The 27,401-nt window shown below is 37.5% G+C and overlaps 1 protein-coding gene across 1 annotated transcript in view; it reads left to right on the forward strand.

Annotated features, from left to right (window-relative positions):
- The window catches only part of TLK1 (tousled like kinase 1), a 155,283-nt gene that overhangs the window by 48,624 nt on the left and 79,258 nt on the right, over positions 1 to 27,401 (forward strand). The window contains exon 3 of the mRNA XM_060016602.1: positions 19,409 to 19,480. Within this exon, the coding sequence (XP_059872585.1) occupies positions 19,409 to 19,480 (72 nt within the window). The remainder of the gene's footprint in view (positions 1 to 19,408; positions 19,481 to 27,401) is intronic.

The raw sequence follows: 27,401 nt of genomic DNA on the forward strand, positions 1-27,401 counted from the left end.
AGCAGTCTTGCTTTTGGTCTCTTATTGGTTGTACTACTCTGTTGATTCTCTAGGTTTCTCTAAGACAAATAGTTATCTTCCCCCAATTTTTTTTTTTTTTTATATTGGTCATGAGCTTCAGTACTATGTCTTGTTGAGAAGGAATCATCTAAAGTTTCTCCATTAAGTGTTGTGTTTGTTACAGGTTTTGTGTATATAACCATGACCAAATTACAGAAGAACTTTTCTGTTACTGGTTAGTTAAGTTTCTGTTTGTTTTAAAAATAATAAGTATAACAAATTTTAAAAAAAGTTGAAGTTTGCATTGCTGTGATAAACCCTACTTGGTTATGATACACTATTTTATTTATTTATTCATTTTTGGCTGTGTTGGGTCTTCGTTGCTGCACATGGGCTTTTCTCTAGTTGTGACGAGCAGGGGCTACTCTTCATTGCAGCGTGCGGGCTTTTCACTGTGGTGGCTTCTCTTGTTGTGGAGCATGGGCTCCAGGCGTGCAGGCTTCAGTAGTTGTGGCATGTGGGCTCAGTAGTTGTGGCTCGTGGGCTCTAGAGCACAGGCTCAGTAGTTGTGGTGCATGGGCTTAGTTGCTCTGCGGCATGTGGGATCTTCCTGGACCAGGGCTCGAACCCACGTCCCCTGCATTGGCAGGCAGATTCTTAACCCACTGTGCCACCAGGGAAGTCCCTGATACACTATTTTAAAAAATACTTTATTAGGGTACTTCCCTGGTGGTCCAGTGGTAGAGAATCTGCCTTCCAGTGTAGGGGACGCAGGTTCGATCTCTGGTCAGGGATCTAAGATCCCACATGCTGTGGGACAAATAAGTCTGCACGCCACAACTACTGAGCTCACGCGCCTCAGTGAGAGAGCCTGCATGCCACAAACTACAGAGCCCATGCGCTCTGGAGCATGCACGCCACAACTAGAGAGAGAAAACCCTCACGCCACAACTAGAGAGAAGCCCATGCACTGCAACGATGTCCCGACAGAGCCAAAAGAATAAAGATAAATAAATATTAAAAAATACTTTTGGATTTAATACATGATTAACTATTTTAGTTAGGATTTTTACATATATGCTTATAAGAGAAATAGATGCACAGACCTGAAGAGTAATAATTTAGTGAGTTTTGACAAATGTGTACACTCGTAGTAATCCATGTTCCTTTTAAGGTACAGAACGTTTTCATCACTCTACCTTGTCTGTTTTATAAAATAGTGTCACACTAGCTAGCCCCATAAAATGAACTGCTGCTTCTTTCACTATTTTCAGTTTTTTCAACATCCTGTATGTGGTACAAAATGTTCATGGGAAGATGAGTAGACATTTACCTGTAAAACTGTCTTGGCCTGGGGTTTTTTGCAAGGAAGGTCTTTCACTACCATTTAAATTTCTTTAATATTACTTAGTTTATTAATCTATTTCAATTAAGCTTTTCAAACTTATTAGTGTATGGTTATAACACTTTAAAAAATCTCCTTTGTTATTTCATTTCCATTTATTCTTTCAGTTCTCCTTTTCTGTTCATTCTTGCCAGAGCTCTGACTAATCAAAGAAACAGATATTAGTTTTAATCTATTTCACTTTTTTTTCCCCCATTGATTTCTATCATCATAATTTACTTGTTACTTTGGATTTGCTTCGTGGCTGTTCTTCCAGCTATTGAGTTGAATGAATCAGATTATTTATTTATTTATATAAAGACAGAATTGACATACGATAAAATGTATAGATTTTAAGTGTTTGGTTATGAGAGACCCCCCATGGTTTTTATTAAGTTATGTATAATTTACATAGGGTAAAATTCACCCCTTTTTATCATATAGTTCTGCTATAAGTTTTGTGAATGTATACAATTGTGTAACTCCCACCACAATTAAGATATAAAATAGTTCCCAAAATACTCCCCGGTGTCCTTTTGCACTCTACCCCTTTAGGTTGCCTCTGGCAACCACTGATCTGTTTTCTGTTTTTATAGTTTTGCCTTTGCAAGCATGTCATATAAATGGGGTAAGTATTGTAAATATGTAGCCTTTTGAGTCTGACTTTTTATAAGTTAGCTTAATGCATTTCTTTGAGATTCATTCATGTTGTTGTAATGTTACCAATAGTTACTTTTTATTATTTAATAGTATCCTATTGTATAAAATATACAATTTTTAAAAAAATTTTTACTGAAATATAGTTGACTTACAATGTTGTGTTTCAGATGTACAGCAGATTCAGTTATATATACATATATATGTATAATATATTCTTTTTTAGATTCTTTTCTATTATATGTTGTTATAAGATATGGAGTACAGTTTCCTGTGCTATACAGTAGGTCCTTGTTGATTATCTATTTTTTATATAGTAGTGTGTAAAAGTATACCGCAGTTCTTTTTAATCCATTTCTTCTAGATAAGGAACATTTAGGTTACTTTCAATATTTTAAGAATTACAGATAAAGCTACTATAAACATTTGTATATTCCTTCCTCTTAGATTATTAGTTATTTTGAGCTATTCTTTTGTTACAGACTTATAATTTATTGCATTACATTTTCAAAATATAGTTCATATGGCATCAATCCTGAAATGTGCCCTGTTTTATAAACATTTCATGTCTAATAGCTCCTAATTGTATTTAACTGTGATTATTGATGTATAAATTTCAGCTTTATGCATTTCAGCTTGTAGTTTATCAGTTTTTGCTTGATGTATTTTGAGGCTATATTTTTACATGCATATATCTTCTTTTCGTTTCATGACTATATAATTTTTTTTTAAATACTTGTTTTTTTCAAATCTTAAGAATACTATCCTCAACTTTCTTTTGGTTCATGTTAGGTATATGTTTTTCTATTCTTTAATTTTTATTGTTTTTAAGTGTGTTTCTTGTAGACAATATGTCAACTTTTTTTGATGGAATATGAGCATTTTTATCTCTTAAATGGTGGGTTTAGTCCATTATAATTATTTTTATTTTCTGACTTGGTTCTGCCATCTATTGGCTGATATCTTCTAATCGGACTTGACTTTTATTCCCTTCTACTCGTTGCTTTCCATTGGACAAATGGAGTTTTTCCTGATGTTTTAAAGTTACATATTCTAGTTTTGGTTTTATGATGACACTCTATACCCATTTTTTTATTTCTGTTCTCTCAAACTGATATTTATGCATTCCTGCAGGGTCTCCCCTCCTACCCCTGGTTTTTGTTTGTTTGTTTGTTTTGTTTTGTTTTGTTTTTTTGTGGTATGCGGGCCTCTCACTGTTGTGGCCTCTCCCGTTGCGGAGCACAGACTCCGGACACACAGGCTCAGCGGCCATGGCTCACGGGCCCAGCCGCTCCGTGGCATGTGGGATCTTCCCGGACCGGAGCACGAACCCGTGTCCCCTGCATCGGCAGGCGGACTCTCAACCACTGCGCCACCAGGGAAGCCCTTTTGTTTGTTTTTTAAACAACATTTTACTTTGAAAAAAATACTATACCTTTAGAAAAATTGAAAATATTTTACAAAGAATACTAGTATACTCTATCTAGATTTAAGAAAGATAAATATTTTTGCCAATTTTATGCTTATGTATACATACACATCTCTACCATCTCTCTCTAGTATCACTGTGGTCTCTGTGCTGAATGTGAACAGACCTTTTCAAAGAGCCCTGCTTCATTTTAGTGGGGAATGGTACTTAGGAACCAAGCTAGGTATGCTTATTGTTATGTGGCAGTCTCTTAGAAGAATGTTACCTAATGTAGAAGGAATATAGAATCAGAAAATCAACACAGTATTTCCTAGTATAATTATTGATTAAGGTAAGGATCATCAATGGATGCTAAAACCATTTAGTAAAATGTTCTGGAGAACAGTGTTTTACAAGATCTCAAAGTTTCACTCTATAGATTAGTTATTAATTATAAAAGAGAAAATATGCCTTTAAAAAGGAGAGATTTGTTGGTTACCACCATAATAGGTAAGGTCAAGCTTTGCATTGGCAGTGTCACAGAGAGCCTGACATTATATGTATCCTGAGGGTGATGCAATAGGAAGAACACTCATCACCTGTAGTTTTCATGCTGGAAATGTTTGATTTCAATTTAATCATGAGGAAATACTCCTGGGACATCCTGCTGGCCTGGACTCTTTAAAAGTATTCAGTGCCATGAAGAACAAAGGGAAGCAGAGGGACTGTTCTAGGTTGGATGAGACGAAAGAGACTTAGTAGCCAAATGCAATGTGTGAATCCGTGGGTTCTAATTTGCTCCTGGATTGGGAGAAAAACAGTTTTAAATGACATTTTTGAGACAACAGGGGAAATTTGAGTATGGACTGTATGTTGGATGATGATATTGAATTAATGTTGGTTTTACTGTTCTTTGGGGGGTAAGCTTGTATTTTAAAAATACTCATTTAAATTTAAAAACAAGTGTAGGCCCGTGCACAGCACCGATGACCCAACACAGCCATAAATAAATAAATAAATAACGGTAAAGCTTATAGAATGTAATGTAGTGGTGAGCAATGACTCTTACAGTGTTTTTATTTAAATTGATGGTGATAATGTGCCTGTGAAATGCAGTATTAATAGGGGCAAATTTTAATAATAGTGACACCGGGAGTTTGTAATGTGGAAATAAAAGCATTTGAAGGATCATATTTCTGATAGTGATCATGCTCTGGGAGAAGAGGAACAGCGAGAAAGGTAAGAAAATCATCTAGGACTACAGAATAATTCATTAATTTGTCTATAGAGAAGAATAGGGTTATATGTTTGCTAAAAGTAGGAAAGTAATAAGCACAAGCAACAGAGATACTGTACATAGAACTTTTACTGTGATAGGGTATAGGAGGAGGAACAAAAAGAAATTTAGTCTAATAAAAGTGAGGAAGAGAGAAAGAGCAAACAAAAATACTCTATTTTTACCTGCGATTATATAATATGGAAGAAATAAAGCCAAGTATATATTATGATAATAAATGAGAATCCATCTTTAGGCTGTTGACAGGAAACATCCCCCCAAAATGACAAAGATTGGAAGTAACTGGAAAGAAAATAGTTCCGATAATCATAAAGTAAAAGAAAGTAGAATTAAATACAAATTTGAGATCAGTTTCTCTCCAACTTCAGACCCTTCCAAAGACTTCCCATCACATTTAAAATAAAATTCAGTGCTCTAAGTAGACCTTCTGATCTAGTTCTAGACTACCCTATTCAACTAATAACTGTCCCACTACTGCACTCACACTGGTTTATTTGCCATTTGCCTCAAACACACTTCTCTCTCACTGTATTCAAGCTTCTGCTCAAATGTCACCTCTTTACAGTGGCATTCTTTGACTGCTCTATGTATAGGTATGATACCTATACCACTCCCCTTTCTCTACTTAGTTTTTTTAAAGTACTTATTGGTTCCTTTTATATTACTAAATATTTGTATGTTTGTTTATTGTCTGTTTCCCTTCTTATAATGTAAACTTCATGAGCACTTGGACCTAAGTGTTTTTTTTTTCTCACTGCTATATCCCCAGCATCTACAACAATACTAAGGCCCTCAATAATTATTTTTGAATGCATGAATGAGTATCAAATGAAACAGTCTTCAAAACCAAATGCCTGAATGAAACAAAGGTAGATATTTTTTAAGGACTAAGCATCCATAAAAAAGATATGACAGTTATAAACTTTTATATAACAAACAGTTCTAAAAATACATGGTAAATTTATTAAAATACAGCTATATTGAGGGATTTTAATATAATTCTTCTGGATTTTGACTGTTCAAACATATATAAAAGAGCAAGGCTATACAGGATTTGCACAATATGATTATAAGCTTGATTTGATAGATACACACAATCAATACTCTTTATTCAACTTACTTGTAACTTCAAAACCAATACTTACATTGCTTTTGCTGGTCATTCACGGGCCTGTGCATATGCAGAGTGGTGAAAAATTTGAGTCGCCTGAATAAAGTGACACTCTGCCTACATATTCAGCTCTCATACTGTAAACAAGTATTCTTTTCTCAGTTTACTTAATGCCATGTTTTTCACATTTTTGTGCTTTTCGTTGGTAGTTTTACTGTTTAAAATAGCCCCTCAGGGTAGTAGTCAAGTGTTATCTAGTGTTCTAAGCACAAGAAGACTGTGATGTGCCTTAGGGGGAAAATATGCTTGTTAGATTAGCTTCATTCAGGCATGAGTTACAGTGTTGTTGGCCATGAATTCAATGTGAATGAATTGACAGTACGTATTAAACAAGGGGTCTTTAAACAGAAACACACTTTTATATAAAACAATGTTATGGGGACTTTCTTGGTGGTCCAGTGGCTGAGAATCTGCCTTCCAATGCAGGGGACGTGGGTTTGATCCCTGGTCAGGGAACTAAGATCCCACATGCTGCGCGGCAACTAAGCCTGTGTGCCACAACTAGAGAGAAGCCCACAATGGAGACCCAGCACAGCCAAGATATATATATATATATAAAAACAAAAAACAAAACAATGTTATATGTTGATTGGTTGATGAACTTGTGACGAGAAGGTTGCAGGAACCTAATCCTGTATTTCCCTTAACATCAAGGATTCACCATTTGCTAATTCAGTGTTCATAGCTGATAACAAAAATTGGAAGAGAAAGAATTGTTATTCTATCATATGCCACTTTTTTTTCTTATCCCAAGCCTACTTTACCTGTTAATTTTACTTGCCACAGATCCTTGTGGCATGAGTTTGTGGCTCTGTTGCAGGAATACAGATAGGAGGTAAATGTTATAAATTGTACTGCTGTAAAGTTATAGTGTAGCTAACATGTTGGGAGAAGGAGGAAATGTAAAGATTTATTTTATTTTACATATTAAGGAGTCATACACAGTTTAAAGTTAAAGAAAAAAAAGTTTGTTTATTATTTGAAGTGAAAGTAACTGAGGATTTGAAAATAAAAATATATCAGGAAGAAGGGGAAGTTGTGATGCCAGTGAGCTAAATTCTTCATCTTTTATGGAAAGGTCAATAAAGAATTATTGAAATGTAGTACATCCAGTGGAATACTCTGCACCTGTTTGAAAGAAAGGAAGTAGCAAAGGAAAAGGGGAATGAAGAAGCTATGTATTGATTTGGAATTTTTCCAACATAAAGAGAAAAGAAAGCGATGTGGGACGGTCTGCATAACGTTATCTTTTGAGTAAGAAGGGAGGAATCAATGAACGTATATTTAATTTGTTAGTGTAGACATACAGCCTTAGAAAGACGATAAGAAATGAACTGAAGTAGTTTGTTTGCATTACCTATTGAAAATTTTAATTAAAAACAATTTTTTAAAAAAGTTGTTGCCTCTTGGACTTTCCCTGGTGGCGCAGTGGTTAAGAATCCACCTGCCAATACAAGGGACATGGGTTCGAGCCCTGGTTTGGGAGGATCCCACATGCCGCAGAGCAGCTAAGCCCGTGCGCCACAGCTACTGAGCCTGTGCTCTAGAGCCTGACCACAACTACTGAGCCTGAGTGCCACAACTACTGAAGCCCATGCGCCTAGAGCCTGTGCTCCACAACAAAGAGAAGCCACCACAATGAGAAGCCCACGCGCTGCAAGGAAGAGTAGCCCCCCACTCGCCGCAACTAGAGAAAGCGCGTGCGCAGCAATGAAGACCCAACGCAGCCAAAAATAAGAAATTAATTAATTAAGTTAAATTAAAAAAAATTGTTGCCTCTGAATAGTAGGACTAATGCGGGAGGGAAATATTTATATTTCTGTAATGAAATTTTTTCTATGTGCCTGTGTTGCTTTTATATTTTAAAAAATGTCTCATGAATGTCTGCAAAAAAAGCAGCTCTATTCTCGCTTTGAAGGCTTCAAAAGTCTGTGTGTGCTTGCATGTGCACATACTGTATGTCTGAATGTATAAATGATTATGTACTATATTTTGTCACACTCCCCCCCAACTGTGCTCCCTTTTCCTCAATAACTTGAAACTTTTTGTATTGAGATATAATTCACATACCATAAAATTGACCCTTTTAAGGTGTACTTTTCAGTGGTTTCTGGTATATCACAAAGCTGTGTAGCCATCACCACTAAGTCCAGAATATTTTTATCACCCCAAAAAGAAATCTTATAAACATTCACAGCAGCTCCTCATTCCCCTGCTTTCCTACCCTACACTTCATCCCCTGGCAACCACTAGTCTACTTTCTGTCTCTATGGATTTTTCTCTTCTGAACATTTCATATAAATGGAATAATAGTACATAGCATTTTGTGTCTGGCTTTTTTCACCTGGCATAATATTTTCAAGGTTCATGAATGTTGTATGTATTAATACTTCATTTCTTTTTATAACTGAATGTTTCATTGTATTGATGTGTGTCACATTTTGTATATCCATCAATTGGTGGACATTTGGGTTGTTTCCATTTTTGACATGAATAATGCTGCTGTGAACACTCTGATACAAGTTTTTGTGTAGACATATGTTTTCAGTTCTCTTAGTTATATACCAAGGAGTAGAATTACATCACTGTGATATTGACACAGGAAAGAAAAATAGACCAGTGGAACAGAATAGACTTCAGCAGCAGAGCCGTTCATATATAGTAACTTGATATATGACAAAGGTGACACAGCAGTGTGGTGTGGAAAGGGTCGTCTTTTATAATAGATGATGCTGGATCAATTGGATATCCACATGGGGAAAAAACAACAACTCGACCTTCATTTCTTGCCATGATAGAAAAATCAATTTCAAGTGACTGTAGATCTAAATGTGAAAAATAATAAAGCTTTAATAAGAATAATGACAGATTTCATAAATAGGTCACAAAAGGCTCTAGCCATAAAGGAAACCATTTGATAAATGAAACTGTGTTCAGATGATACCAATGTATGAGTGAAAGGCCAAGTCATAGAGGATTCATACCAAGGATATGTAAAGAATTCCTACAGATCAAGAAGGAAAAGACATACAGTCCATGGTCAGAGTTTTAAAAGTCAACTTGTCCTACCAAGCCTATAATGAAAATTAGTAGAAGCATGCTCCATTCTTTTAACCCTACATTTATTCTTTGTAGAGGCAGTCCTTCTCACCTGTAGCTTTTTATTTATTATACTATATATGTTTTATTTATGTCTGTGTTTCTAAGTAAGACTACTATAGTTCTTTGTCTTTTTTTCTTTTTTTTCAGTTTCAGATATTTATTGACTTCCTGTTATAGAAGATGAGGAGTTAACTCTTAAATGATCCAACCCTCTACCCCTGTAGAAATACTCAAACTTCCCTGACCCTATCCTGATTTAGAAATATTTTAGTTTTGGGTTAGGTCATTATTTCATTGTTTATGTTATGACTAAATTTTATTCACAGCTGTGAGATTCCATGATTACGTTTCTTCTTTTTTACAACTTTTTGTTTTTCCTAGAGTTGATTTATTTCTTTAGTTTGTTAGTGTTCAGTGTAAGCATCCATATAATCTCCAGCAGAGGTGTGTAAACCTCTGATTTTCAAATATAAATTTATTTATTTTATTCTTATATTTCTGTAGACATACCCCTGAAATCTTCCATTCTTCCATTCTTACCTAGGCTAGTTACTCTGTTTCTTCTGGGTGCCTGTCATTCTGGAATCCCTCTTCTTTGTCATCATGGAAATTCTTTTTGTGTCTGTCCCATGTTTGAGCTCCTGTTTCTTGTATGCCATATTTTCCTCTTTCTTGGTTTATTCTTTTGTTTTGGTGGAGCAGATTCTCTAGTCACTTCCTGAGAAAAGGTAAATGGGTAGTCAGATTTTTGAGACCTTGCATATTCTCCTCTTCCCACTTGGTTGTTAGTTTGGGTGTAGAATTCTAGGTTGGAAATCCTTTTTTTTTTTTTTTTTTTCGGTACGCGGGCCTCTTACTGTTGTAGCCTCTCCCGTTGCGGAGCACAGGCTCCGGACGCGCAAGCTCAGCAGCCGTGGCTCACGGGCCCCGCCGCTCCGCGGCATGTGGGATCTTCCCGGACTGGGGCACGAACCTGCGTCCCCTGCATTGGCAGGCGGATTCCCAACCACTGCGCCACCAGGGAAGCCCTGGAAATCATTTTAACAGAATTTTGAAGGCATTGTTCCATTGCTTTCTAGCTTCCAGTGTTACTCCTGAGCACTCCAGTGCCATTCTCATTCCTGATCCTTTGTAGGTATTCCTGTTTAGTCTTCTTTAGAAGCTTCAAATCCTTGGCATTTCAATTTGTTTGTTATAATGTGCCTTGGTATGGTTCTTCATTGAACCAGTGTGCTTTGTTCAAAAGTGTGTCCTTCCAATCCAAAAACTAATGTTTTCCAGTTCCTTTTTTTTTTTTAGCATCTTTATTGGAGTATAATTGCTTTACAATGTTGTGTTAGTTTCTGCTGTATAATAAAGTGAATCAGCTATATGTATACATATATCCCCATATCCCCTCCCTCATGCATCTCCATCCCAACTCTCTAGGTGGTCACAGAGCACCGAGCTGATCTCCCTGTGCAATGTAGCTGCTTCCCACTAGCTATCTTTTTTACATTTGGTAGTGTATATATGTCAATGCTACTCTCTCACTTCTTGAAAAGTCTTGAATTATTTCTTTGATAATTTTAGCTGATTAATTTTCTCTTTCTTTTTTTTCTGGAACTCTCATTTGGAGCAGTACCTCTTGGACTGATTCTCTAGTTTTCTTTTTTTGAGGTTTTTTGGTCTCTTTCTGGAAAGATTTCTTCAATTTTATCTTTGAATTCATCCTTTTTTTTTTTTCCTGTGTGTTTCAGCTATCATGTTTTTAATTTCCAGGTGGTTGTTTTTTTGGGGGAGGGGGGTAGTTCTTTTTTTTAATTACAAAAAATGTTATTTATTTATTTATTTTTTGGCTGCACTGCACAGCATGCAGGATCTTTGTTCCCCAACCAGCAGTGGAAGTGTGGAGTCTTAGCCACTGGACCAGAAGGAAAAGTCCCCTTGGGCTGTTCTTGAAATGTTTCATTTTCGTAGTTGGCTGTCACTAGGATATTAGTAATAGTTCTATGTGAATTTTTTTCCTGCTCCCTGGATTGTCTTTTTCTTATGGGTTTTTAAAAAATATTTGTTTATATTTTTCAGACATCTGGTGATATTGGGCTTTGCATATCTATGCTTTTGGCACTGAAACACTTATTGGAAGTATTGTTTGAGTAGGCAGGACTTATTACAGTAGGATGACTTGGCTGGGTCATTTTTCTGAGAGATTTTTGATTCTTGGTGTCTGTAAGTCTTGTCTCTTGAGATGGTTTATTTTCCTAGAGAGAAATTCTGTACTCTCCAGCCTGTAGAGTTTACGTTTGGCTGCTGACTTTCCAGAATTTAGCACAGGAAGGTGCTGAGTCTCTTCATTTAGTGTGTAGACATGCACTTAATGTCTTCTCTTTCCTCAGCTGTGCCTTATGTGTCTCAATCCAGAGTTCTCCCTGGCTCACCTTTTCCAGAGATGAAATCTGACCTCCAATATCATTATGACAAGCTAGCCATCAGTCATATCCTTTTTTGTTCTCATGAATGTAATATGTTATCTTTCTCTGGCTGCTTTCAAGATTCTTTTCTTTTTTAAAAAAAATCATAAATTTTTAAATGAGGTATAGGTAACATTTAAGATTACATTACATGTAAGATTAGATTATGTGTAAGATTAGATTACATGTGTATAGCATAATGATTCCATATTTGTATATGTTGCAATGTGATTACCGCAGCCTAGTTAACATCCATACTTGGTTACAATTTTTTTCCTTGTGATGAGTTTTAAAGTTTACTCTCTCAGCAATTTCCAAATATGCAAATACAGTATTATTAACTATCATTGCCATGCTGTTACATCCTCAAGACTTATTTATTTTATAACTGGAAGTTTGTACCTGTTGACCCCTTTTATCCATTTCTCCCCTCTACCCACCCCCCCAACCCCCCCCTCTGCTGGCAACCACCAGTCTCTTCTCTGTATCTGTGAGCTTGGGGTTTTTTTCTGTTTGTTGTTTTTGAAGATTCCACAAATAAGTGAGATCAGAAGGTATTTGTCTTTCTTTGACTTATTTCACTTAGCATAATGTCCTCTAGGACCATCCATGTCATCGAAAATGGCAAGATTTCCCTTTTTTAATGGCTGAATAGTATTCATATATATATATATATATACACACACACACACACCACATTTTCTTTATCCATTCATCAATTGATGGACACTTAGGTTGCTTCCATGTCTTGGCTATTGTAAATAATGCTGCAGTGAACATTGGGGTGCAGATATCATTTTTTCCCATTGTTTTTTTTTCTTTTTTAACATCTTTATTGGAGTATAATTGCTTTACAGTGATGTGTTAGTTTCTGCTTTATAACAAAGTGAATCAGTTATACATATACATATGTTCCCATATCTCTTCCCTCTTGCATCTCCCTCCCTCCCACCCTCCCTTTCCCATCCCTCTAGGTGGTCACAAAGCACCGAGCTGATCTCCCTGTGCTATGTGGCTGCTTCCCATTAGCTATCTATTTTACGTTTGGTAGTGTATATATGTCCATGACACTCTCTCACTTTGTCACAGCTTACCCTTCCCCCTCCCCATATCCTCAAGTCCATTCTCTAGTAGGTCTGTGTCTTTATTCCCGTCTTGCTCCTAGGTTCTTCATGACCTTTTTTTTTTTCCCTTAGATTCCATATATATGTGTTAGCATACGGTATCTGTTTTTCTCTTTCTGACTTACTTCACTCTGTATGACAGACTCTGGGTCCATCCACCTCACTACAAATAACTCAATTTCGTTTCTTTTTATGGCTGGGTAATATTCCATTGTATATATGTGCCACATCTTCTTTACCCATTCATCTGTTGATGGACACTTAGGTTGCTTCCATGTCGTGGCTATTGTAAATAGAGCTGCAATGAACATTTTGGTACATGACTCTTCTTGAATTCTGGTTTTCTCAGGGTATATGCCCAGTAGTGGGATTGCTGGGTCGTATGGTAGTTCTATTTGTAGTTTTTTAAGGAACCTCCATACCGTTCTCCATAGTGGCTGTATCAATTTACATTCCCACCAACAGTGCAAGACTGTTCTCTTTTCTCCACACCCTCTCCAGCATTTATTGTTTCTAGATTTTTTGATGATGGCCATTCTGACTGGCGTGAGATGATATCTCATTGTAGTTTTGATTTGCATTTCTCTAATGATTAATGATGTTGAGCATTCTTTCATGTGTTCGTTGGCAATCTGTATATCTTCTTTGGAGAAATGTCTATTTAGGTCTTCTGCCCATTTTTGGATTGGGTTGTTTGTTTTTTTTAATTAAGCTGCATGAGCTGCTTGTAAATTTTGGAGATTAATCCTTTGTCAGTTGCTTCATTTGCAAATATTTTCTCCCATTCTGAAGGTTGTCTTTTGGTCTTGTTTATGGTTGCGGATATCGTTTTTAGTTAACTCTTTTTGTTTTCTTAGGATAAATACTTGGAAATGGAAATGCTGGATCATATGGTAGTTCCATTTTTAATTTTTTGAGGATACTCCACACTGTTTTCTATAGTGGCTGCACCAGTTTATTGCATTGGCCAAAAGTTTCATTCATTTTTCTCCATAAGATGGCTCTAGTAGCAGTTAGTTGTCTTTAACTTCATTCCAAACAATTTTGTTAGATTATATGTGACAGCTGTCATATCAGCGTGCATTTAAAAAAAAGGCTTACCAAAATTGGTGAATTTTTGTGTAGCCATTTTAATACTGAAGATGGAAGAAAAACATTTTCGGCCTATTATGCTTTATTGTGTCAAGAAAGGTAAAAATGCAACTGAAACACAAAAAAAGATTTCTGCAGTGTATGGAGAAGGTGCTGTGACTGATCGAACATGTCAAAAATGGTTTGCGAAGTTTTGTGCTGGAGATTTCTTGCTGGATGATGCTCCATGGTTGGGTAGACAAGTTGAAGTTGATAGTGATCAAATCGAGACATTAATTGAGAACAATCAGCGTTATACCATGCAGGAGATAGCCGACATACTCAAAATATCCAAATCAAGCGTTGAAAATCATTTGCACCAGGTTGGTTATGTTAATCGCTTTGATGTTTGGGTTCCATATAAGTTAAGCGAAAAACACCTTCTTGACTGTATTTCCGAATGCAAGTCTCTACTTAAACATAATGAAAATGTTCCATTTTAAAAACAAATTGTGACAGGCAATGAAAAGTGGATACTGTACGGTAATGTGGAACGGAAGGAAGCGATTGTGGGGCAAGTGAAATGAACCACCACCATCCACACCAAAGGCCAGTCTTTATCCAGAGAAGGTGATGTTGTGTATATGGTGGGATTGGAAGGGAGTCCTCTGTGATGAGCTCCTTCCGGAAAACCAAATGATTATTTCCAACAAGTACTGCTCCCAGTTAGACCAACTAAAAGCAGCACTCAACGAAAAGCGTCCAGAATTAGTCAACAGAAAACGTATAGTCTTCCATCAGGATGATGCAAGACCACATGTTTCTTTGATGACCAGGCAAAAACTGTTACAGCTTTGCTGGGAAGTTCTGATTCATCCTCCATATTCACCAAACATTGCACCTTTGGATTTCCATTTACTTCAGTCTTTACAAAATTCTCTTAATGGAAAAAATTTCGGTTCCTTGGAAGACTGTAAAAGGCACCTGGAACAGTTCTTTGCTCAAAAAGATAAAAAATTTTGGGAAGGTGAAATTATGAAGTTGCCTGAAAAATGGTGGAAGGTAGTGGAACAAAAGGGTGAATACGTTTTTCAATAAAGTTCTTGGTGAAAATGAAAAATGTGTCTTATTTTTACTTAAAAACCGAAGGCACTTTTCGGCCAACCCAGTACATTCCCACCAGCAGTGTAGGAGGGTTCCCTTGTCTCCACATCCTTGCCAACACTTCTTATTTCTTGTCTTTTTGATAATAGCCACTCTAACAGGTATGAGGTAAGGTGTTTTTTTTAATCTTTGGTTTTCAGCAGTTTGACTATGATGTACCTAGGTATGATCTTCTTTGTACTTATCCTGTTTGGGGACATCAGTGAGCTACTTCAATCTGTAAATTTATGTCTTTCACCAGTGTTTAGAATTTTCTTCCTATTGCTTTTTCAATTTTTTTTCTTTCTCCTTTTTCTCTCCTTCTATGACTCCAAATTCATTTATGTTAGACTACTTAATAGTGTCCAACAGACAACTGCTTTTCAATATTTTTCTCTCTATTTTTTAGTTGGAATAATTTTTTGATCTATCTTCAGTACTTTCTCCATTCTGCTGTTAATCCCATACGGTGAATATTTTATTTTAGAAAGTGGATTTTTCAGTTTTGCTATTTGCATTTGGCTCTTTTTTATATTTTTATTTCTCTGCTGAAATTTACAATTTTTTCCTTTATTTATAAGTTTATTTTCCCTTGGTGTCTTGAACATACTTGCAGGTAGCTTCTTTAAGATCTTTGTCTGCTAATTCCAATTACCTGGGTTACCTTGTGGTTGGTCTCTATTGATTGTCTTTTCTCTTGAGTATGGGTAACATTTTCTTGTTTCTTCATACGCTTAGAAATTTTCTGTTATATACTGCATACTGTGAATGATACATTATAGTGACTCTGGGGTTTAGTGTATTTTTCTGGAGAGTGTTAATATTTTGGTTATTATTTGTATTAGCAAGCAATTAACTTGGCTGAACTGAAATCTAAACTGTCTCCCCATGGAGGATGGCAGCTGATGTCTCTAAGTCATTTTAGTCTTACCTGGACTGCTTAGAGTCTGATCCACTCTTGCATAGAACAGTGACCAGTCAGAGACATGGGTAGAGTTCTTTGTGGTTCTCTCTCTTTGTGGTTCTCTCTCTGTGGTTCTTTATTTTCCAGTATGTGCCTTCTTACTTTTCAGCTGCTGTGGTAGCTCCAAACTCTGCTTTTCAAGCCAGTAAGACTGCATCTTTTGATTCACATTTCAACTGCTCTGTGCAGCTCAATCTAGGGGTTTTCCCTCAGGCAAAAGCTGTAAAAACAGGAAACCCATCCAGTTCTACTTCCTCCTTCCAAATATTGTCTCCTAACCAGATTCTGCCTATTTTTGGCTGCTCAGCTGCCTTCAGGTAGTTGTTATTTATATTTTTTCCAGAATTTATTGTCTGAGGGAATGTTGGTGTGATAAGAGGTATTCTGTTATTATTCATGGCAGGATTTGTTTGTTTTAAAAAGTAAAAATCTCATGTATTTATATTAATATTTCCAGTTCAATTCAGAACTATAAGGTTTTTATTTACATCTGTATCTTCTTTCTTCTATACCAAGAATTGTGGTTCTGAAGGACATAAAGCAGATGATAGAATTAGAATATCACATAATTATTTATTTACTCCTTTCTATATCTCACATACACAGCAGTCTCAACAATGTGTACTATCACAATGACCAAAGAGATTATGGAAAATAGTTAAAACATTTTTTGCTTGTGCTTTCCATGAATTTCCATAGCACAGTTTTTTAAAAAATTGTGTTAACAACTTTGCATGCATTTAGCCATTAAATTTTATACTCTCTTCCTTGTACTTTCTCATTTAGTCTTTATCAACAAGTAAATAATAATATTGCTTGCCATAAATTGTTAGGTTGAAACTATTCATTTTGGTTGTCTAAAGTTTATTCTCTAGATTCTTTCGGAAGGGCTCATGGGAGCCAGTGTTTCCCAATTTTTGGCCTTATGTTAAGTTTATCTGTGTCTTCCATGTGATAAAAATCAATTTTACCAAATATAAGACACTTAATTCAGATTTTCTTTCTTGAATATCTGAAATATGTTACTCTGTTTTCTTCTGGCATAAATAAAGTGTTGCCTTTGAAAAGTTAGATGTTGGCCTTCTGGGCTGAATTCTTAAGGGTACACAGTGCTTCGGTCAGTAGTTTCAGGTTTTGTTTTTTTCAAGAAAGTTGTCTTGAATTATAGTCTTTACTATTTATTCTCTTACGGTAGTGCTCTTTAAAGACTTCTGTTATCTGAATGTTGGATCCTTGTTACTTCATTAAGTTGTTGCTTTCTCTCATCCTTTTAATCTCTTCATTTCTTTTGATTTCGAAACTGTTCCTCCATTTTACCTTCTCATTCTCTTAAAGCATTATCTGTTGTGTGTATTTTCTCTTGTGTTCATTCAGGCTTAATCTTCATTTCTTTTTTTTTTTTTTTTTTTTTTTTGTGGTACGCGGGCCTCTCACTGTCGTGGCCTCTCCCGTTGCGGAGCACAGGCTCCAGACGCGCAGGCTCGGCGGCCACGGTTCACGGGCCCAGCCGCTCCGCGGCATGTGGGATCTTTCCGGACCGGGGCACGAACCCATGTCCCCTGCATCGGCAGGGACTGTGCCACCAGGGAAGCCCCTAATCTTCATTTCTGAAAAAATTTTTTTCAATTTCTAATGCTTTTCTGAGTTCTGTTACCTTATTTCTGAGTTTTTTGAAATCTGATTTATGTCGTTCTTGCACGTCTTGAGTCATTTTTGTAATGACTTTTATCTCATTTTGAAGTAGTTATAATTTTCACCTATTTAGTGGGCATATATTTCTGGTATGCTTTTATTATCAGGATGTAATTCTGTATCTTTTTTTTTTTCCCTATAATTTCATAGGATTGACCTACATCATTTTCTGTTGCTTACTTTTTTATGGTTTAGGATGGCATTTCTTACAGAGCCCCCTCTACTGTTGTTTTTGGGAACTCTTCAAAAGTGTGGCATTTGGGGCTTCCCTGGTGGCGCAGTGGTTGAGAGTCCACCTGCCGATGCGGGGGACACGGGTTCGTGCCCCGGTCCGGGAAGATCCCACATGCCGCGGAGCGGCTGGGCCCGTGAGCCATGGCCGCTGAGCCTGCGCGTCTGGAGCCTGCGCTCTGCAACGGGAGAGGCCAGGACAGTGAGAGGCCCGCGTACCGCAAAAAAAAAAAAGTGTGGCATTTGCTTTCTATGATTTCTAAGGCTTTGCTCCCTTCCCCACTATTCTCATTCCTTAATCTTCATTGTACCTAATGTGCTCAGTTTTGATTCCATGCTCAGTAGCTTATCCTCATTGTGACACTGTTAGTGAAAGATCAGTTTTAAGAGTCCATAGAGGCTAACTGCCCCAACTTCAGACTTCAGGAAAATGCAGAAACCCAGTTATAGCTGTTTTGGGAGTCTCTGTTCTCAGATGTGTCAGACACTCTGTTTTGTTCTGCTGCTTCTCATACCATGCAGGTTCTATGGTTGTTGGTGATTTGTTCCCACTTGCTGTTTTAGGGAGATTTATGTAGATTTCCTTGTCACCCAATTTTGTTGTAAATGTTGTATGTGGGTTTGGGGATTTAGGGATGCTCAGAAACGTTGCCACTGCCTCCATTGTCCTTGAATCTTTATAATTTATCACTTATTAATTGCTGTTTATGGTGTTCTCTTTTTCAAGTTTGATAATCTTGCCCTAATTAGATTATAATTCCTCTAGTGCTTGAATCTTAGTTCAAATGCTATTTTGTGTTGAAAATAGCCTTTACAGTGTCCAGCATAGCACTGGACATATATGCAATGTATCATATCAGTCATCAGTTTGGAAATTAGTCAGTCTAAGGGTAATTATAGGCTAACTTGCAACCTTGTAATGGTAGTATTAGCAGCTACTCTGGCAAATTGAAGGGAAACGGGTACCACCTGGCCTGCTTGTACATGAAGTTCATTCATATGTCATCTTTGGCATATATGCTATAGTCTGCCTGGTCTAAACATTCCTGGAAGACATTGATCTAATGTACTGATGGTCCAAAAAAGTCGACAAAGTAATAACCATCATAGAAACATATTGGAAACAGAAAATGTTATCCGCCATAGTGATAGTTCATTACTGTCACAGTTCAAAAAATATTGTAAAGGAAATTTAAACACTCTTTGAGTGACACAGTTAAAATGGTCAAGTTAGTAAAAGATTTTTTTAAAAGGCTAAACCCAAACAAACAGAAACCAGAGATTGACCAGTTTGTTAATATGAAGAGGCAAAGGGGTGTGGGTGAGATATGATGGAATTTCATAAGATCGTGATGAAAATTAAGGAACACAAATAATACTTTCAGTTAAAGGAAGCATTAGTTTTTATACATTGGGTAGTAATTTTAGGGATCTTTTTATCCTAACAACATCTCACTTCCTTTGCTTCTGAATTTGATATTCTAAAAAGTCAGCTAACACAAGTCAGTTCCTGAAACACAGCAGAACTTTATTGATTTGATAAAACTTTCCAAGTATAGTGTTAAGAAGTTGGTGTTTCTTATTTTTACTTCATTTGTCTTCCCTATTTAAAGGAATCATTTTATTTTTAATTATAAAGACATTATTTACTTTGTAAAATGTTCCATTTAAAATTACTCCTAATTTTTACCTTTTTAAAAATTTTCAACAGGCCTCAACAAATAATGAAAGCTCTAATCACAGTTTTGGAAGCTTGGGATCTTTGAGTGACAAAGAATCAGAGGTAAGTAACTTCATTTTAAATATGGTGCTATTAATAAGTAAAAGTTGGAATCACTGTTTTTTTTTTAATTAATTTTTTTCCTTCTTTAATACTTGTGCTAAAGGTTAATCCTTGTTAAGTTTTTTGTAGGAGCATTTTATTCTGTTTTATGAAGCAGAGCATTCAAACCGAAGACTGTATTGGACATTAGAAAGAAAATATAGTTTCTTTGGTTATGTAGGTGAACTTGTACATTAATGGTATTGACAGATATTCTTAAGTTACTAGCCGTTCATAATTCTAAGAGATGAACGTGGTTTTGCAATACGTTGTATTTTGCAGTTTTCTATTATTTCTTGTTCTACTTCCCTCTTAGTTTGGTCCTGAGTAAAGGTTGGTTTACTTTCTGAGATACAGAAACACATTTTTTTTCTCTTTTTGAAATTTCTTGTGGGATTTCATGCTGTTGGTTTTCACTTTACATATTTTAAGATATCTGAAAAATCCCCTCCTCCCCCACCCACTTACTCTCCCCACTAAGAAAATATATGGAGTTTTATAAGTAGGTATTTGGATCTATGGTATAGTTCACGTTGAGCATGATATTCTTGATGGCATTTTAAAAAATGTTTAGACAGGAGGTTCTTTGGGTAGTAGCATTCATTTGTTGATGCTGCAACTTCACTTTTTGCAGATACAGTCTGTAATATTTCCTCTTCTCAGATTATGGAGTTCTGTCACTTACTTTTCAACATTTGTGTGTATGTGTGTGTGTGTGTGTGTGTGTGTGTGTGTGTGTGTGTGTTCCCTGTCAATGTTAACTTCTGCTTGATCCATTTTAGTCTTTTTTCTGCTTGGGTTAGTATAGATATATCACCATGATAATAATACCATAGGTCATTAGCACCCAGTAACTCTTAGGCATTTGGTTTTGGTATTCAGTGGAAGGGGAATATCAAAGGTGGCATCTTTTTAAGCCCTGTGTTATTGAAAGCATCTAGGAATCTCTAGGTAGACAGTTTTGTGGAGTTCTGTGCAGGCACCCTGACACTCCAAAGGAGTGTGGCATAGGGCTCTCACTCATCAGGCTTTCCCTTCCACAGAGACAACTGGCAGGCAGCTGAAAGGACTGTGCAAGTGACGGGACTTAATCTGCAGTAGGTTCCCTTGAGGTAAGCGTTAGTAGCCCCTGTAGCACCAGATTATCACAGTTTAGTTTTTATCAAATTAACACACATGAAGTCCTTAAAAATTGTAGGTTTAGATCTTGTCAAAGTACATTTTTTTCAAAAACCATATCAAGAATGTTTTCACTTTATATTTCCTGGATTTTGGAACATTTCTTGATACTGCCACAGATTTGGGTCTATATAGTAATTTCACATGCCTCCTCTTTTCATAGGCTTTTATGTTATGAAGGGCAATAAAATAATTTTAGATATTTCTCTTTTCTGTTCACCAAATCTAGTGTTTCTGATGGATTTTTTTAATAGAAAAACATAGTAAAAGTTAGACCACATGTAATGGTTATATATTTCTATGTTCTTTATAGGTATCTGTATTCCCAGTATGAGTTGGTAGATGCAATATTTGAATTCTTCCAAAAGGATCAGTTTGTAAGAAAATACCACTTCCCTTAAAGGAATTCTAAGGCTCACTTTTGGCTATGTTCTTAGGTTAAAAACCATTTTTTTTTAAAGACCATAATGGTATTTGCACTAAAATACAATTTGGTTCACCATTGGATGTACTTAGCTTTATTTGTGTAGAAATTTTGACATTTGGGGACACAATAGAAAAATCTTAAAATTTTTTGGCTTTTGCTGTTTTGTGTTCTGTATCTGGAATTTCTGCAAAATAATGGTTAAGTTAAGTGGCATAATATTTTGGAAATGACTATGGATTATATGTTTTCCTTAAAATTTGAAGAAGGAAATTTGGGGGGTGGTCTGTCTTTCCATTTAAGAAGTGATTTGTCTGGAAAATGGTTCCCAGGTTTTATTTCTGTACTAGATGCCTTAATGGACTCCCTTGGGGTGAAATTTCATATACATCTCGATACAGATATTCCTATAAGTCATGAATAAAGTTGTTGGCAGTAAACAGCTGCAGGATAGAAGTACTTCTTTTTTTCCCCAGTACACCTAATAGTAAAGTTTATGTAGTATTTCGTTGTCTGCTGATGTCATTTTATTCTTTTGGTAATCCATCCCCTGAACCATCAGATTTTTAAAAATAACAGTTTTTGTTTTTATGGACAAACAGTGCTGAAAGGTTTATTATTATTATTTTTTAATAGTAGTTCTCTACCACTCACCCTTACCCCACCCTGCTCTCCATTCTCTTAGCTTTTCTTCCTGGTATTTATTTCCATATTTTAATATAAATAATATGCATATCTTTTTTGGTTCATCAATTGGATATTATCTGTGACTTCCTCTTAGTATTTATGAAGATGTTAACCTACTAATAACCCCCTGCTTTCTATCCTCTTCTTAATACTGTTTTCAGACACTCAGAACCCTCTTGTTTTCATCTGTCCTTTTACTATTAAAAGTGAAAAGCATCTGATATTGACTGTTGGGTTGATTAAATCTACTTCAACTGAAAATTTTCACTGCAGTTTATATATGAATTAAACTTGCCTTTTATTTCTAAATGTAGAATTGTTAAACAGAAAGGTTTTTTTTTTTTATAATGAAATCGTCTAGTAGATAAGAAGGTGTTGGTCTTGTTTTGCTTTATTTTACATCACTGTAGGTTTATTCAACGGTCTCCAAAATTTTTCAGTAAGCATTTGTTACATATCTATTATCTTCTAGCCTCTGTGCCCAAGCACGGAGTATATAAAGATGAATAGGATACGATTCCTGCTTTCACATGAGATCAGTGTCTAGTAGGACAAACTGTTTCATAAACAGTGTGAGCTATGCTATAATAGATGTAAGCACAAGGTACTATAGGAGCAAAGAGCAAGAAACCCCTAATTCCATCTGCCTGCAGGCGAGAGGTAGGGAAGGAAGAGAAAGAGAGGTCTTCCCTCAAAGAACAGATGATAGGGACTTCCCAGGTGGCACAGTGGTTAAGAATCCACCTGCCAATGCAGGGGACACGGGTTCGAACCCTGGTCTGGGAAGATCCCACATGCCGCAGAGTAACTAATCCCGTGCACCACAACTACTGAGCCTGCGCACTAGAGCCCGCATGCCACAACTACTGAAGCCCACACACCCTAGAGCCTGCGTGCTGCAACTAGTGAGCCCACACACCACAACTACTGAAACCCGCACTCCTAGAGCCCATGCTCTACAACAAGGGAAGCCACCGCAATGAGAAGCCCGCACATTGCAACGAAGAGTAGCCCCTGCTTGCCACAACTAGAGAAAGCCTGTGCACGGCAACAAAGACCCAACACAGCCAAAATAAATAAATAAGTTAATTAATTAATTAAAAAAACTAGTCTCTTTATCTTAAAAAAAATAGAACAGGTGATAGTTAAGTTGTTAAGAAAGCCTATGGATTCATCCCAGAGGACAAGGGCAAAGTATGAGAAGAAAGCAGGCAGAAGCACTAAGATGTGCTTTTGCTTTTCCATGGAAGCATGGCACATAGTTTTGTTCAAGATGTAAGGCAGTGGTTCTCAATCCTAACTGCCTTTTAGCTCACCTGAGGAGCTTAAAAAAGAAAAAACCAAGCTGCCTGGGTGATTCATCTGGTTTGTAAACTTGTGGTATAGAGAAGATATGTAAGAATGGTGAAAGATAGGCAGGGGTCAGGGTTTGAATGCTCTTGTATTTCATAGTAAGGGATTTGGACTTCTTTCTAGGAGATGAAAGGAGAGGAAACAAAACAAGTAGAGATGAAGAAGGCTCCCTCAGGGTGCAATGTATAGGATAGGATGGGAGGGAGGTGATACCTAAGTTGGAAAGACCATTTAGTTAAGGAGTGCTGCTGCCTTTACAAAACTCCAAGGTTTAACAGGAAGAAAAACTTCAAGTGGGGGTTCTAATTACAGTGTTCTCAAGTTTGCCTTTTGGGCTCTGCCTTCTTTGGATTTTGTAACTATTGATGCTATCACCACTCAGGCCCATGCTTCTCAAACTTTAATACGCAAGTGAATTACCAAGGATTCTTACAGGTCTGGAGTGAGTGTTTGCATTTCTGATAAGCTCTCAGATTCCACTAGATTTTAAAAGTAGAAGCAGTAGGGCTTCCCTGGTGGCGCAGTGGTTGGGAGTCCACCTGCCAATGCGGGGGACGCGGGTTCGTGCCCCGGTCTGGGGGGATCCCGCATGCCGCGGAGCGGCTGGGCCCGTGAGCCATGGCCACTGAGCCTGCGCATCTGGAGCCTGTGCTCCGCAGCAGGAGAGGCCACAGCAGTGAGAGGCCCATGGACCGCAAGGGAAAAAAAAAAAAAAGTAGAAGCAGTAGGGTTTGAAGACTGAATGAGGGTAAAGAAGGAAGGGGAGGAGCCTAGGATTATTTAAAGGTAGCTAGCTTTAGGTGAATGGTAGTGGTTTTGAGTGAGATAGACAACACAGAAAGAAGATGAATAGGTTAGTATAGAAGGTAATGAATTAAATTCTGGACAGCACTGAGTTTGAATACCTATGAAATGACCAAGGCAGAGGAGCTGTCTGGAGCTCAGGAAGGAGGTCGGGCTAAAGATGAAGACTTAGTGGGTTTTGGCATACAAACAGGGCTAAGACATTATTTGCTCTTTTACAGTAATGCTAAGACATATTTGGCTTTTTTTTTTTTTTTTTTTTTTCCTGTACGCGGGCCTCTCACTGTTGTGGCCTCTCCCGTTGCGGAGCACAGGCTCCTGACACGCAGGCTCAGCGGCCATGGCTGACGGGCCCAGCCGCTCCGCGGCATGTGGGATCCTCCCAGACCGGGGCACGAACCCGCGTCCCCTGCATCGGCAGGTGGACTCTCAACCACTGCGCCACCAGGGAAGCCCTGGCTTTTTAACTTTCATTTCTCCGTGAGTTTACAGTGAAAATTTCCAAAGGCTGTAAGACATGTGATGATATCATTATTCTGATGATTTATGGATTGTGTATTCTGGTGTTCTAAAATTGTTTTAGTTTTAAATCCCAAAATGGTAAGTAACAGTAGTTATATCCCACATAAGAAAGGCTCTTTGGGGAACTCAACAGTTTTTAAGAGTTTGTAGACGGATTTTGAGACCCAGAAGTTTAAGAACTGCTTTTGCAGATGAACTCATCCTGATAGTGTGTGTAGTGCTAGGAAATGTGAGCAGGCGAGACATGTGTGCTAGAGAAAGAGTAGTAGCAGGTAAGGAGGTGGATAAAAGATGAGAAAGAAGAGGAGGAGAATAATGAGTAGAATTAGATGTTATGGAAGTCAATTAAGATAATGACTAAAAAGTGACTAAGAGTTTGTCACTTAGGCTTACTTTTAGTAGACTAATGGGAGCAAGATGCCAGATATTAGTTGATTAAGGAGCACTTGGAAAGTGAGCATATATTGACTACTCTTGGAAGAATCTTGACTGTGAAAAGGAGGCAGTATCCAGAGTCTAACAGACTTGACCTGTTATGTGCTAGGGAAGGGATTATAGCAGACCTGTGATGGGATAAGGACAAGCAAAGTGCTGAAGAGAGAGGAGAAACTAAACTAAACTTTTTTTTTTTTTTTTTTTGGCTGCGTTGGGTCTTCGTTGCTGCGCGCGGGTTTTCTCTAGTTGCGGTGAGTGGGGACTACTTTTCTTTTAGGTGCGTGGGCCTCTCATTGCGGTGGCTTCTCTTGTTTTGGAGCACAGACTCTAGGTGCACGGGCTTCAGTAGTTGTGGCTCGCGGGCTCTAGAGTGCAGGCTCAGTAGTTGTGGCACACGGGCTTAGTTGCTCCGCGACATGTAGGATCTTCCCCGACCAGGGATCGAACCCGTGTCCCCTGCCTTGGCAGGTGGATTCTTAACCACTGTGCCACCAGGGAGGTCCTAAACTAAACTTTTCCTGGAAGTGGTATGAATGGTGAGTTCCAGACTCTGGGAGGACAGGGTTAGTTGTGGACAGGACTGACTGAGAACATCCTTTCCTCTGATAGATGAATTTCCATACCTAATAACCTTTCTCTTTCTTCACAGTGAAAATAGAGGTTATCAACTGAAGGAAGAATCATGAGTAGGTTGGGGGTGTGAGGAGAATGATAAAAAATTTATGGGAGAGACAAGGAAGTAGTTTACAGGGGAGAGGGGTCACTCATTTAAATGTTTTAGAATGCCTGAAGGAGTTAGAGACATGGTCTGTGCACCTTATCTACTGGCTGAAAGTTCAGATTATTTTATGATGATGAGAGAAGGAGCCCATATTTCCTTTTATCAATGTTTTCCAAGTTTCAGAACCTGCCTGGATCCACCCATTTGCCATTCTCCTTGCAGGACCCTTCCCTCTCTAAACACGAAGATCATCTTCACTTTTCTCTAAATTCTGTACAGTTGCTGTCCCCACTGTACCTTACCCCAAGATGCTGAGATAAATTATCTTGTAGCTCATTTGGAATTTATAATTTATAATATTAATACCATAACCATACCTCCTCCCTACCTTTTCTTTCAGATGTCCTAGAATATATTTTTCTGTTTTATTTCTTACTGTGGTTGGTTATTTGTGAATGAGTATAAGACTGAATATAGGGCTTCCCTGGTGGTGCAGTGGTTAAGAATCCGCCTGCCAATGCAGGGGACATGGGTTCAAGCCCCGGTCCGGGAAGATCCCACATGGCACGGAGCAACTAAGCCCATGCATCACAACTACTGAGCCTGCACTCTAGAGCCCGCGAGCCACAACTACTGAAGCCCGCATGCCTAGAGCCTGTGCTCCACAACAAGAGAAGCCACCGCAATGAGAAGCCCGTGCACCGCAACGAAGAGTAGCCCCCGTTCACCGCAACTGAAAGCCCGCGCACAGCAACAAAAACCCAACAGAGCCAAAAATAAATAAATAAAAATTTAAAAAAAAGACTGAATATAAATCTCATTGAAGTATATTTTTAAGCCTATTGTTACGTGTACGTACCATATACTACATAATGATGTTTGTAAAGCAGACACGTCAAATTATTCTATTTTTGTCTCAATTTAATTTTGAATATTTATCTTTTATACTACTTCTATATAAACCTGAATCAGAGTTGAACAATTTAAAATATATACTATCTTTTTCTAGAACTAAAGTTTATTTCCCACTTCCTTCTGGGTAATTGTCAATTCTTTAACCCTCTATCCACTGGCATTGAATTACTGTTTATTTTTATTTTTTAAATTTATTTATATTTATTTTTGGCTGCGTTGGCTCTTTGTTGCTGTGCGAGGGCTTTCTCCAGTTGCAGCGAGCGGGGGCCACTCTTCATTGTGGTCCACGGGCTGCTCAGTGCAGTGACTTCTCTTGTTGCAGAGCATGGGCTCTAGGATGTGCAGGCTTCAGTAGTTGTGGTGCACGGGCTCAGTAGTTGTGCTGCATGGGCTTAGTTGCTCTGCGGCATGTGGGATCTTCCCAGACTAGAGTTTGAACCCATGTGCCCTGCATTGGCAGGCGGATTCTTAACCACTGCGCCACCAGAGAAGTCCCTACTGTTTATTTTTGATCCAAGTGCCTTTGGGGATTTTTGAGCTATTTAAGATTAAGGATTTTAATTTATAGATATACAGAAGCTGGGACAGTTGTTGCATCTAGACATTTAAACTTAGATGCACTTTCAGAATTGTAATGATTGTAATGAAAGAGGAATATAATATGGATACAGTGCCTTGATTGTCTTAATTTACCTGTAACGTTGATTAATGAAGCCCATTTTATGAAAGAAGATCTAATTAACTTTCTCATTTGAATTTAGTTTCTAGAAGTAGTCTTGGTAGTTAAATCAGATTTTTCCCCTCCTTATTTGAATTGAAGTTATGGAGTTAATTATGCTTTG

This window comes from Delphinus delphis, chromosome 7 (assembly GCF_949987515.2).
Source record: "Delphinus delphis chromosome 7, mDelDel1.2, whole genome shotgun sequence".
NCBI lineage: Eukaryota > Metazoa > Chordata > Mammalia > Artiodactyla > Delphinidae > Delphinus > Delphinus delphis.